Source organism: Acomys minous (assembly GCF_964271855.1).
Source record: "Acomys minous genome assembly, chromosome: 9".
NCBI classification, from domain to species: Eukaryota; Metazoa; Chordata; class Mammalia; order Rodentia; family Muridae; genus Acomys; species Acomys minous.
The window spans coordinates 52,534,143-52,548,476 of NC_140490.1; the positions used below are offsets into that span (position 1 = coordinate 52,534,143).

The following is a 14,334-nucleotide window of genomic DNA, read 5'->3' on the forward strand; positions in this document are numbered from 1 at the left end:
ACACACACCCCCACCACCACCACCACCACCACATACATCCAAAAGAAAATAAAGCAGCCGTAGGAAGATTTATAACCCCCTAGTACCTAGGCTGCACCCTCAGGTCCATTAAAGGGGGAATCTCTGGGGTAGAAACTGGGTATTGAGTTTTTTTAATGTTGTATTTAATTCCCCCCAGTCATGTAGAATTGTCACTCCTTTGACCTCTGACAGAATTTTTATGGGACCTGCTCAAGAAATCTGATGTTTCTTAAGTCTGGTTCAAGAACCAGGCTCTACAGCCTCGGGACTTGAAGCAAATTTGTTAATCTCTCTCTCTCTGCCCTGTTTTCCTGTCTTTAAGGCGGGGCTGGGAGATTAGTACTAGCACATCATGAGAACTGAAAGTGAGTCTCCAGTCGGCAGATAACAAGCCATGACCAAAAAGCCAGCTGTTGGAGTTCTGAGTCTTCTGTGTGACCCACGAAGGATGGGCGTCTAATCCAGAGACCTACCCACATAAGGATGCCTTAGCGTGCTTTAAAAATCACCACTCGCAAAAACAAAAAAATCGCCACTCGCCCCACCTTTCCAGGGGCTTTCTGAGACGCTCCAGGCAGGGCACCTGCTGCCAGTCTGAGAGCACAGCTGTGAGTCATAGCCACACCTGTTCTCCCCCCCACCCCCACCCCCCTTCATGCCTTGGCTGGGAGTGTCCTGAAGCCAACTTTAGATCTTTGCCCAAGTCTAGACTTCAGACACTGTTCCCCAACAGCCAACTTGGATCAATTATTAACCCAGCTCTCTGAGCACCATAAATTTCCCATCTCATACTCTAGGTTAGATACCATCTGCCCCTCCCATGCCAATGCAGAGCATCTGAGAGCTGAGATGACTCCTAAGGCAAACATGTTTCAAACTCAGCCCAATCTCTAGATAGTCAGCACCCACCGGCCATTAAGTTAGCAGCCATAACATTGCACAAAACACCAAGACCACACAAGGCTCAACTTCCAGGCCATGCTGCGGGCTTAGCATCTGGAATGCAAAGGCCCGATAGGCTCTGAAACCCAAGCTTCTGGGTCACAAGTATGACATTGCAAATATAAAATTTCACGGTATGTAACTTGATTTCACACACGGAATTATTTTTTAAAATATATGGTTATAGGGTTACCTCCAAGCTCTTTTTAAGAGGTAAACGTAAAAATTAAATGGCTTCTGTGTGGATGCTTAGCCTTGTCTCCATTATGTGCCAATATTCTCATCTGGACAAGAAATCCTTGATCCAAAATATTGCTAGTGCTGAGCGTTTTGGATAAGGGGCCTTCAGTCTTACTTGAGGGAAGGAGACTCTGCCTCTCTCTTGCCTTAGGGACCTCGCAGAACTTAGCAGCTGCCAGAACTCTGGAGCCTCACTTCCTGGATCCTGTGATTTAAAAGCCTCCAATTGTCAGGGGCCTGCATCGCCTTCTCCCTCTGATGAGGGTGGCATCACAATCTGTGCTTTCCTGGAGCAGGACAGAGCTCCGTCCTGCTGTCCATGATGGTTTTCTTAGTGTGAGTTCAGTGTGTGTGTGTGTGTGTGTGTGTGTGTGTGTGTGTGTGTGTGTGTGTGTGTAAGAGAGAGGGAACATGCTCATGTACATATATACATGTGTACATGCGTGTTCATATGTGTGGAGGCCAGAGGTCAACCCAGAGCTCACCACTGATTAGACTGACCAGGAAGTGATTTCAGGGGTCCACCTGTCTCTGCCCACACCCCACAGTGCTGGGGATACAGACTCACACTGCGCCACACCTTGCTTTTACATGAATGCTGGGGGTCTGAACATGGGTCCTTGTGTTGCGAGGCAGCCATTCTACTGACTGGGTTTGATCTCTAGCTCTCCAGCTTTTCCCTAATTATCTTTCTGGAAAGGACTCCTGGCCGTGCCACCACTGTGCCTCACCCTTCACCCTGAGCTGTATCTTTGGTTCTTACCTTTGTGCAGCCACGCATACACCTCATTACACTCTCCCTTTAAACTCTATTTTGCTTCCGTTTTAGCCGAAGACCATTAGACTAAATACTGTACACATTATTATCTCCTAAATGAATTTTCTCAATCAGTTTTAGTGTGCAAGGTCAAAGCCCAATGAGCCGGAATCCCAGCCCTTGAATTGGCTCTGCACCCAAACAACCCAATGTCCCCTCCTTCTGGCGTCAGCATTGCTCCCAGAGGGCTGCGGTTTTACATCAGTGAAGGATGTATTAATTAAAGCCAATGAAGATGCTCATTTGTTGTAATGAATTTAGCTCTTGCAGGCCATTTTCTTTGGGGTCGCCTCCCTGGATGATGCGCTGAAAAGAATCAGCGGGAGGAAAGACATCAAGTTCATCACATCCTTCAGAGATCTGGTTTTTGCCACATTGGCTTTCCCTATATCCACAGTAAGTGCCCAAATGTGCATCCAACATCATCATCATATAAAATGGGTGGATGCTTCTCCTGGGACATCAAGGTTGTGTGGGTACTAGTTACTATAACCAGACAATCTACATTTCCGTAAGATTCCTTCCTGGGGACTGACTACATTGACCAGCATCACCAGGGAGCAGGGTGCAGGACAGATGGCCATAGCATTAACTTCCTATCTATGTGAAGGTTTTCTGCATGGCCCTTGTTGCAGCCTGGTGGTAAAGCTTAATCAAAATAAAATCAGCTCCCCGTGGCTGTGGGTTTTGCACCCACAAGTTCAACTAAATATGAATCAAAAATATTTGACAAATGGATAAAAATCAAACTAAAAATATTTATAACAACGATGTAACATTTGCATCATACTGGACATTATAAACAGTCTCTAGGTGATCTAACACACACAAGGGATGTACATGGGCCCTGTGCAAGCATGACTCCATAGAGGACTTGAGTGTCTGTGGATTGTAGTATCCTTGGGGATGCTAAGGGATGACTCTCTTGGAGGGACAGCCTTGCTTCCATCATGAAGACAGGAAGGAGAGTCCTAAGAGGGAAAGACGACCCACTTCCCTTTCTACACATCTGGAAAGCTATAAAATATAAAATTTGTAAAAAAACAAAAACAAAACAAAAAACAAAAACAAAATAAAACAACAAAACAAAAAAAGAAAGGAAGGTAGGAAGGAAGGAAGAAACAAAGAAAAATAAAAGAAGACCTCAAAGTTGGGCCATGGAAGAGACACATTAGGAGAGAGTGACATCTCAGTGCAGAGCATGGGGCAGGTGCTTCATTCTCTGTGTTCAGTGAACAGGAATCGGGCAAAGTGAGCTGTGTACACGCAGAAGCTTGTGTTCTGGTGCTGCCCAACTGCTGTTGCTTTGTTCGTGCTTCCGTTGGTTAGCTAGGATGGAAACAGACTGAGGTCGCACATGCTGGCTGTGCAGCGGGGCCTGGGATGAGAGATGACTGCCTCTCTCCCCCCTCAGTGCTTCCTGTGGCTCTGAGACTTCAACAATAATGCAGAAGGAAGCTTCCCACCTCTGAGAGTGCTCAGAAGAAGAGAGCACTTAGTGTTCCAGGTTGCTTTGTGGAATGCCAACACCTCTATGCTCAGGAAATATAAAGTTCAAGGTTCTGAAAGGAACAATGGAGTCTGTTCATTTTTGCTTGCAAATTGAGCTTCTGCATGTTCAGAAGGTAGTGTGATGGGAGAGTTAATAGCCCGCCCCATCCTCTCATCACAGAACACAGAGGGTAGATGCTGGGACATGGCATACAAAGGGTGCAGCTGATGCAAGTAAACAAAGTCTGGGCAATGGAGAGATCCGACTCCCACTGTACCAGCTTATAAATGATCTAGTGCTTAGCCCTACTCCAAGCCTTCTGTTTTTCTTTGCCATGACTACTTAAAGGGAGGAGGGGGCAAGTACACACACACACACACACACACACACACACACACACACACACACACACACACACTCAGATGAGGAGATCATTGATGTCAATGAAGGACTTGTGCTCTGTGCATCTCTTATATTTGTGTCTTCTCTGCCAGCCACGACGGCCATCGTGGCTTTCTCACACATTGCACTCATTGAAGAATCCTCAGAGAGCCAGGATACAGCTCTTCTACAACAAGCATTTCCTACTTCCCTTTATGTCTGTAAGAGGTACATACCACAGCCTTCAAACTGCCATCAATTTTTACATTACTACTTCCTTTGTTAGCTTCGAAACCTCTGATGAAAACCAAACCTAATAATGGTCCTTTTTGTGTTTTCTTTCCAGTTTGTGAGTTTGGTATTCTGGACCCTCTTCATTTATGATCGGAGTCTGGTCTACCCGCAGGGCTTGGATGACTACTTCCCAGCATGGACTAACCATGCAATGGTGAGTGGAAGGAAATGAGTGGACACAGAAGTCAGTGGCTTCCGCACTGACCGCTAAAGTGCCTGTGGATGTTTCCAAGGTTTTCTTCAGTGCCCTCCCGTTCACTCCTGTCTCCTTATCCTGTCACGATTTTTAAAAAGTATCCTGAGGAGTGCTAGAGAGATGGATGGTTCAGTGGTTAAAAAAAACACTTGATTTTCCAGACACTTGAGGTTCAACTCCCAGAACTTACATGGTGGCTTCCAACTGCTTGAATCTACAATTCCAGGGGATGTGATGCCATCTCCTAACCTCCTTGGGAATCAGGCATGCATGTGAAGTGCATACAGACACGCAGGCAAATCTTCACATACAGAAAATAAAAATAAATCTCTTTAAAAGCATACAGATGATGTAAATGGGCAAAATCTAGTATTTTAGCCACAGGGATCTACTGAAAGCCGAGGTGAAGAGCTAAGCAGTTGTTATGTTGCTTAGGGAAGTCATTTAAAAGTCATGCTACCAAGAAAGGCGACCTTTGGCAATTCTAAAAAAGAAGTGACTTTTGCCCATGACTAATAACGAAGTTCATTTCCAGGAATGGAATAAAGGAATGTTTAAACAAAAATCTATCCTCATGTCCAAATAATATGTTACTCTAAAGGGCAAAGCAGTGGCCACTCACCAAGATTTTTCCAGGACTGTGTATGGCTAACTAGTATTTACAGGTTGCACTGTGTTTTACCTGCCATGTATTTTTCATTCACGCCAATGCTTTTGAGGAGTTAAACTGAAAGCCCTACCTGTTCTGAGATGGTCAGGTCACTGGAGTCTGAAGAGTCATCTGTGACCCAGACAAGCAGGGCTAGCAAGCTGTCTCGTCCTCCACTGCAGTGCTGGGCCTGAGTCCTTAGAGCTGTGTATATAAAGTCTCCCTGGGCAACCCTGGATCAATTCCTCAATACTTACAGCTGTGTTTTCACACTACTGGGCAGTTTAGGTAGGAAGAGCTTAGATTCCAGGAAACAGGCCGTGTAAAATTCAGGAGAACCCATAAGGAGTTAAAACTCCCAAGTTCACCCAAAGACTTTCTTCTGCCCTTGAAAGATCCTGTTGTTTCAAACCTCATGGCAATGAACGTGGAAAAGCCTCTCTGCCCACTATTACTACCCCATATACCCCACACTCAGAAAAAAACCTGTTTTAATATTTTGCTGTGAGAGACACTGACTATTGGCTGAGTACTGTTCTCTGGTTTCTGGAATAATTTAGCATACAAGATCAAAATTTACATATTAAGTTGCCCCTCCTCCCAGTGTCTTGTCTTGGCTAGTTTTTGTTAGTATTCATCTGGGAAGCCTTCATAGTGAATATTTCCAACGTGGATAGATGGTGGGGGTGGTATTTTTACTCATGTATATGTACCTGTGAGCTTGTGGGGTGTGTGTGTGTGTGTGTGTGTGTGTGTGTGTGTGTGTGTGTATACCTGTGGTGCCCAGAGATTGATACTGAACATCTCTGTCAGTTACTCACCACCTGGAGTGGACAGAACCTGGAGCTCACTGATTTAGTTGGGCTGACTGGCCAATGAGCGTCCAGGGATCCACCCCTCCCCAACCCAGCCTCCCGCACTCTCTGCCCCCAGTGCTGAGGTTGCAGACATAAGCCACCCTGTCCACCTATTTGTGGGCGCCTAGGAGCCAAGCTTAGATCCTCATGCTTGTAGCGCAGAGTCACCAACTTGAGCCATCTCTGGTTCCATTTTTTAAAATGTCAAGTTCCTTGAATATGAGCTGATTTAGTGCACATGCCCTTCTTTAGATGAGTACCACAATTTTGAGTTTTACAAATAAAAGCGGGGGGAAAAAGCTGGGAGGCTATTATGTCACCAGCCTGGGGCCAGCAATCTGTCAACCATGGCTCTTCTAGGGTGGTGATCCCATGATACAAGACTAATTTGCTATTGCCTTTTACCAGTTAAATCTAGAACTTGTGCTTTCTGATTCAGCTTTACATTTCCCTGGGCGGGGGGGGGGGGATCAAAAAGCTCAATTAATATGGAATTAATAGGAAAAAAATCGTGACTCCCTGTTTGTATGCCAATAACCAAAACTTGGGACAGAGTGAGGGGGCAGGAAGCATGCACCTGCTGGGGCTGGATGCTGCTCCCACAGGTTGAAAGGCAGAGTCTTGAACGTTCTTTTTATCTGGAGCCAAACCCACTCACTGAGCACACTCCCCAGGCTTTGTGAGCTCAGCCGGTTTCCCTACAATGACTCCCAGTTCCTTCCCTCTCTGAGTCCCACTTTCTGCTTGGATTCTCTCCAGTCAGTTGAGATGGTGATGCCCAACCCTAGTGACCTTGATAAGTAAACAGCCATATGGATGGTTGATCATTTGGGAAGTGAAGAACTGGATGATACCGTACATCATATCCGTGAGCCAATTATTAACAGCAAGACAGATACTGTACTGTAGAGATGCTTAAGTATTTTTGGTGCCTGTCCCACCTGGAAGAGGGGTGTCAGAAATCTGCCCCTTGGCCTTTGATTGTCCTAGTCATCTCCCTCCTTTAGAGAGACCTGGCAAGTGTCAAAAGAGGTGGACAGTTTGAATTAGGGAAGAAGAGGAGGAGACAGCCTGCCATTGGTTAGACGCCGACGTTTCCATGTTTCTCTTCATTTAATTGGAGAAAAATCTCAAAAAACAAAACAAAACAACAACAGCAACAACTATCAGCAAGGCCACTTGGGGTTCCTAATAGAACCATCTCCAGACATCCTGCTTCTGTTTAGTGTTGGCTCCAAATTGAGTCTTTGCAGCTACATCTCATTCATGGACCCAGACTGTTGTCTTCTCCGGTTTTTTTCTGTGCTTACTATTACATCTTTCTAGCCTGATGCTTCAAGGATGCTCTTTGTCAGATTCTTACACAGTGGTGGTTGCTTAAGGCCTAGCAAGATGGCTCAGTTGGTGAAGTTCTTGCTAGACAGGAATGAGGACTTGGTTCCATTCCTCACTACCACAGGCTTTGTGAGAGATGGTATCTCAAAAAAAAAAAAAAAAAAGTGATGTGCTGGCTAGTTTTATGTCAACTTGACACAAGCTATAGATATAGACATCTGAGAGGAGGGAAACCTTGATTGAGTTCCCCGATAAGACTGGACTGTAGGCAAACCTGTGATCCATTTTCTTGAGTAGTGATTGATGAGGGAGAGCCCAGTCCATTGTAGGTGGTACCAATGCTAGGTTGGCTGTCTTGGGTTCTATAAGAAATTTAGCAGGCTGAGCAAGCCATGGGGAGCAAGCTAGTAAGCAGCACTTCTCTATGGGCTCTGTCAGCTCCTGCCTCCAGGTTCCTGCCCCACTTGAGTTCCTGTTCTGACCTCCTTCTGTGATGATATAGAAGTATAAGCCAAATACGTTCTTTCCTTTCCAAGTTGCTTTTGGTCACAGTGTTTCATCATAGCAATGTTAACTCAAAGACAAGTCAAGTCCAAATGAGAAAGATACCTAACATGGACCTCTAGCTTTCACATGCATATGCACACATGTGTATGTTCCCATGTACACATCTATGAGAATGTGTACATATATGCCCTCCAGTCAAAGAATTGAAAAAAAATATTACAAGGGAATGAAGAAATAGCTTAGTCACAAAGTGTTTGCCACAGTAGCATGAAGATCTAGTTGGATCCCGAGACCCATGTAGTCAACCCTGGATGCTCCTGCACATGCCTGTAACCCAGGGCTGGAAAGGCAAAGATGGGAAGATTCCTGGAGCCAGTCTAGCCAATCAGTGAGCACTAGCTCCTACTGACAGACCCAATCACCAAAAAAGTAAGATGGAGTACAATTGAAGAAGGCAACTCTATACTGACCTCTGGCTTCCATGCACATACACTTAACAGGTACACACACACACACACACACACACACACACACACACACACACACAGGGTTCATATGTAGAATGGTCTCCAAAGACAGACCTAGACTTGGGTACTTAGGGCCGTTCTGTTGGCAAACGATGGAGCACTGAAGAGATGGGTACTGGTGGAAGGTCATGAGGTCACTGGTGAGCATGCGCATTGAAGGGATTGTACAATCCTAGCTTCTGGGCTCTTTCTTCTGGCCATGAGATAGCAGTAGGAGATTTGATATTTATGTATTTACTCTCCACATGCTCCCTGGCATGCTATGTTGCTTTTCTATGTTGAAAGAACCCTCGGAATCTATGAGCCCCCATAAACCTTTTTCTCTTTACAAGCTGCCATCTCAGGTGTTTGTTATCGCAGTGGGGAGCTGAGTACCTTCCAGGTTAATTTGTCAACACTCCCAGTCTCACCAGTGCCCTTCTAAGACAACCCAAAGGAAAGGACTCATTGCTGGAAAGTGCACTAGAGGGGCGAGGGGCATTTGGTCTAGGTGCTTCTGTGTGGGGCCAAACTGCTTCCTAGAGTGAGCCCCTCCCTTACTACCCCGCCTTTCTCTCAGCCTTATGACAACCATGGCATCACCAGCACCCTGTGGTCCTGAAAGGTTCTTTGACTTCACAGTATCCCCTATGCTGACTCAATGTTAGCTTTCTTTTTGCAATTGTTTTCTTGTCCTTATCTGTGATGCTGTTCCAGTTCCATGGCACTCCTCTGTGATGCTGTCCCTGGTTTTGTGACACTCTCCTCTGACTCCGTATATTTCTAGGAATGTATTAGCTTTGAAACTAATTGAGTCTTTGGGATCTTCCTGCCCAAGGTTCTGACTTACTGGAAATATGTGGTTCCTATTATGGTCAACAGACATTTTCCTGTCCTCGTTACATTTTCAGTCCAAATAATAATCTCAGAGAGATGCTCGCATCTCCCTTGATTGGGTTGCCCGAGCTGGGGACAGCCTGGATGCCTTAGATGAAGTATATCCACCAGACCGTGTTAATGTTGAGCAGTTCGTAAAAGAAGGACAGGAACAGCGAAGTAAGTATTCCTTCAGGGTCTGCCAGGAAAGCACTAACTCCTCAGGTCTTATCTAAATGCATCCTAAAATTAGAACCAGAGCAGACAGATTTAAATAGCAGGAAGAGGATTCAGAAGCTGAGAAATAATGACCCCATCCAGCACTGGAGGGGAGCTAGAGAAAGTATTTCTCTGGAAATCAACCTGAATTGTTCAAGTTGAAAAGCAGAGTGGAATAGATCAGAGCTCTGCCTTAAGCCCTGCTGCTGCATTAGGAAACCATGTATAATTATCTAGAATGAAGTGCCCAAGTACTGTAAAAACCGCCAAAGACAGCACACGTGGAAGCCATTATCATGTAAAATATGAGAATCCCAGCCAGGACCCATCACACTAATCTTTCTCCACTCCCACAGTCTGAGACCCATGTGGCTCAGTACGTATGAATGGGACCTTAGAAACAACCTCCTCCCAGTCAGAGAGAGCTGGCTCTCTGAACTAGAGGAACAACCAAATATGACTTCCTTAGTTCCTGGCTATGTGCTCCTTTGTTCATTTGAAAATGATCATTAAACACTGCTATGTGTGTGGTGCTGGTGAGTTTAAGCTATCAAGTGTACCTCTAGAGGACACGTGTGTTGATGGGCTGGCCCTCGGGTATGGTGCTGCAGAGGGCTGCCTACATCAAGAGATTGCTGAGCTCACAGAGATGTACTTAGAGGAAGTAAACCAGTGTAGTGTGCCCTGAAGAAGATCTTGTCTCTGCATTCTCCTTTTGGTTTCGCTGTTTCCTGGCTGCTACGAGGGAGGCAATTTTGTGCTTGCCCCCTCAATTTTCCACCATGATCTTCTGCTTCGTCACCGTGGAGTAAAAAAACATGGGCCCAAATCAGTCCTTCATCCTTTAAATTGCTTCTCTCTCCTATTTTGTTATGGCGAAGGAAGTTAAGTAACACAGGTGATATGAATAGTATTTGACAAGAGTTTTGACATTCAGTGATTTTTTTTTTTAATCCTGATTGAGCCTACTACATACGGGGGTGGGGGGGTGGAGAGGAGAGAGAGGAGGGAGGGAGGCAGGGCAGGAGGGAGGGGAAAGAAAGGGGAGAAACAGAGAGAGAGAGAGAGAGAGAGAGAGAGAGAGAGAGAGAGAGAGAGAGAAAGAAGAAGAAAGAGGAGGAGGAAGAAGAGGACAAGGAGGAGGAGAGAGGAGAAAATAGCAGTAAACATTAACACAAAACACTGGTTTAAATGGTGACATGTACTGGTATACACTTCTTGACTGACAAGTATGTTCTGGACACCGGAAGCCCAGGTGGATAGCCTAGAGACCTCTTTCTCCTATTTCTCTCTCCCACCCACAAGCTCCGTAGGAGATGTCTGGGCTACAAAGTACCCCTTAGTGCCTCCTAAGGAGTGAAGACATCCCTCATGGGCGTGTCCACCACAGCTGGCTGATCTTGGTTTCCAGGCCTTTAAGACTCCTGGCTCTCCTTTCTTGGTTCCTCACCCTCCAGCCACCCACCCTCTTTGGACACAGGTCACCCACAGCCTGGACATTTCTCAGTGCCTGCTTGTTTTCAAACTTTCGCATTCCCCGTGCATCAGTTTCACATCCCCCGTGAACCTGAGTCTCAGGGATGACATAAATATCTATTAAATTAATGCACAATTTAAGGAGGCCTCAGACCGTCAACATGACAGTCACTGTTGGCCTCTGCATAAGAGTATCCAATAACTGAACACATGCTAGAAACAGAGCCTCATGTGATATCCAATATGTGGCTCAAAACACAAAGACAAAAATCAAGAATCATTCATTTAAAAATATCAAAATTGTACACTTAGCACTGTTATTTTTTTATGTCATCATGGGACAGCATGAGAAATGTGAAGTAAAGTTGTTAATATTGATGAATTTAAAATACACACATCATGTCTAACAACTCCATATTCTCTAGATAATAAACATAATGATAGGTAAGGCATTTGATTTTAACCTAAGGAAACACTAAAAAATACCTGAGGTCGGCTGCTCTTTAAGAAGAGGTTGGTTTAGCACACAGTTTGGGAGGCTGGAAGTTCCAGCAGCAGAGCAGAGATTCTGGGTGAAGGCTCCACTGAAAGTGATGGGCTTGTGTGCCAAAGCGCATTACATCATCTGCCAAGAAGCTACACAGAGTCAGTAGTCAGCTCAACTTGCTCTGGAGAGATCTGCCTTAATTCCTCCAAAGAGCAGAACTTCCAATGATGTAAGAACCACTGCATTATAGGCCCCACCACTTTGCACATCACCATACATGGTGGGACCAAACTTCCAACATATGAAACCATGAGGTGCACACTCAAGTAACACACAACTCATAACCATCAGCAAAGCCCTTTGACCATGTGAAGCAACCCTCCCAAGGCTTCCAGGAAATAAGGTGTAGATATCTTTGGGGAACCATTGTTCCATCACTACCCTTTAGGATGGTAACACACTTACTGCAAAGCTTCTCCAAACGCCGTAGAGGATAAGGGGCTCTCTTCATTCAGCTAGACAAAAGGAGTGGTGTTGTTGAAGCTTGTGGTTAGTAAACTGTAGTCAAATACAGTGTTTTTTAAAACTCGCACACTGCCCCTGTAAAGAAGAAAGGGTGCTGCGTAATTTGACAATGACACAATGATACAGGTGAGAAAGTGGTGACAGAAGAAAAGGGAACTGGCTTGGGAAGGGGGAAATTGAATCTTGAGGGATATTGTTAAAGTGAGATCCCATCGAATGGGTTGATAATGTCAGTTTCTAGTTTGTTTGTTTGTTTGTTTTTCCCTCCAGAAGTTTCTTTTTTCCTTCAGCTTCCCCTACCAGTCCCTGCTCACTAAAGGGAACTGTTTATTGTCAGCTTTCCAAAGGTCTAATGGAAGCCTCTCATGGCATCCCATGAAATGGCCTTAGAAAGGAATGCTGACGTAGCTCAGTGATAGATCATTTACCTGGCATGTGGAATGCTTGAAGTTGGGGTTGCGGGTAGAGAGCCCTATGTGGTAAGTGCTGAGGAGCTTTAATGCTTAGAACTTGGTGTTGTTGGTGTTGGTTGGGTGGTTATCCTATAGGCAAAAGAGACTGATAGCAGATTTTGAGCTTGGAATGGTCCATGTACATGAGTGTTAGTCATTAAAGAGTTAAATAAAGGGAGGTGGTTTCTTCAAAGGTGTTGTCAACACACATGGTGGGCTTATGATGGGGAAATCTAACAGGGGCATCTAGAAGACTCAGAAGCTCTCTCCAAATCTCAGATTCCACATTTGTTTTTCTAGTGGGAATTCTGGGAAGAGACACTACAGTTTTTTGTTTGTTTGGTTTTGGTTTTGTTTTTGGTCTCGTATTAAATCTTGTTAACTCCAGAGAAAAGAACAAGAGACTGAAAAATCTATTTGTATGACATTCTTAAAATAGCAGCTGTGGTCCTATTCTTAAATGAATATGGTGCTGCTGAACATTTGCTTATAGTCTGCTGGTGACGTCACAGTGCCAGCTAGCTGCTACCAAATAGTGATGATTCATCTTGCCTTGTGTTGCTTCCCGGAGAAATAAGTATGGGTGTAGAATCAAAACTAAAATGCCCCCAACTCTCCATGCTGAACACCTGGCAAACTGGGAGCAGATGAGGACGCTGAAGCTGAGCTGTGACAAGCTAGATCAGCTCATGACCCTGAGCCATAAACATAAGTTTTCTCTGACACTTTTATACTTAATACATCTTTTCCTTAAGGCACATAAATCACTAGGAAGAGCTGTTTCCCTGCCCTGCACAGTCTTCCCGTGCAACACCTATTGTTCGCACGGTTTTCCTTTACTCCTTGGTTTGCTCTTAGTTAAAATATTTCCAAATAGTTACAGATTTGCACACAAATGCAAGAAATGCTACAAATCTTTAGTACCTTTTGCCCAGTTCCACAAGGGGTATTTTCTCTCTCTCTCTCTCTCTCTCTCTCTCTCTCTCTCTCTCTCTCTCTCTCTCTGTGTGTGTGTGTGTGTGTGTGTGTATGTGTGCATGTGCATGTGTGCGTGCGTGCATGCCTGTGTGTGTGCGTGTGATTGTGTGTGTGTGTGTGTGTGTGTGTGTGTGTGTGTGTATCCATCCCTGTGGACCTGTGTGCATGTGTGCTGCAATGTGCATGTGTGAAGGTCAGAGAACCCTTTCTCGTGTCTGTTCTCAGTGTCCACCCTGCTTGAAGGAGGCTCTTGTTGTTCAGCTCTGCATGTCTGAGCTAGTTGGTTTTGAATATGGGGTTCTCCTATCTCTGCCTCCCATCTTCTCCTGAAAACGCTGGGGTTACAGATGTGCTCCACCATGCCTGACAAGCTTGTATGTGTGTCTTCTGGAGACTCGAACATAGGTCCTTACACTTGTGCTCAGAGCCATCTCTGTAGTCACCCCTTGCCCCCATGCATCTTTAATGTGTCACCTATGGAATAATGTGCACTGTCTTTGAGTCATAAATTCAGAGGCAACCATTTCACATCACTGCTGCTCCCTATCTGTTGTTCCACGAAATTCTAAAATGTTTTCTGGCCATTTTCTACTCTAGGTTAGTGTCTTAGTCCACTTTCCCTTGTGATAACAGAACACTAGAGACTAAGCTAGCTATTTTTTTTGAAAGGGAGGGGGTTATTCAGCCCGCAGTCTTGGAGACTGGGCAGTTCAAGATTAGGTGGCTGTGCCTAGTGAAGGCCTTAGGCTGTAATATATAGATGGCATCAAATGATAAATCTGCATGAGAAATTGGCAACCCAGCATATGGGGGGCAGGCTCCAGATACATTGTATGAATGTATGTTACAAAGAGTAGACTAATCCACTCTTGAAAGAGCCAGTCCAGTCACTTGAGAAAGAGTAGAATCCTTCTCAAAGGCCCCAATACTGCTAGGCTGGCCACCAAGCGTCACAGGCATTTTGGCAAGAAGGGGTATGTTCAAAGCACAGCAGTTGTGTTTACACTGTGAAAATGAAATGCGACTTAAACTGTGGGCAGACAGCAGTGCTATGAAAGAACCCCTCCTGTGAGTCCAGGAGACT

The 14,334-nt window shown here is 45.1% G+C and overlaps 1 protein-coding gene across 4 annotated transcripts in view; it reads left to right on the plus strand.

Annotated features, from left to right (window-relative positions):
- The window catches only part of ADTRP (androgen dependent TFPI regulating protein), a 95,093-nt gene that overhangs the window by 38,226 nt on the left and 42,533 nt on the right, over nt 1-14,334 (plus strand). For all 4 annotated transcript variants that reach the window (XM_084796198.1, XM_084796199.1, XM_084796201.1 and 1 more), the window contains 2 exons: nt 2,282-2,416; nt 4,240-4,341. In XM_084796198.1, the coding sequence (XP_084652324.1) occupies nt 2,282-2,416; nt 4,240-4,341 (237 nt within the window). The remainder of the gene's footprint in view (nt 1-2,281; nt 2,417-4,239; nt 4,342-14,334) is intronic.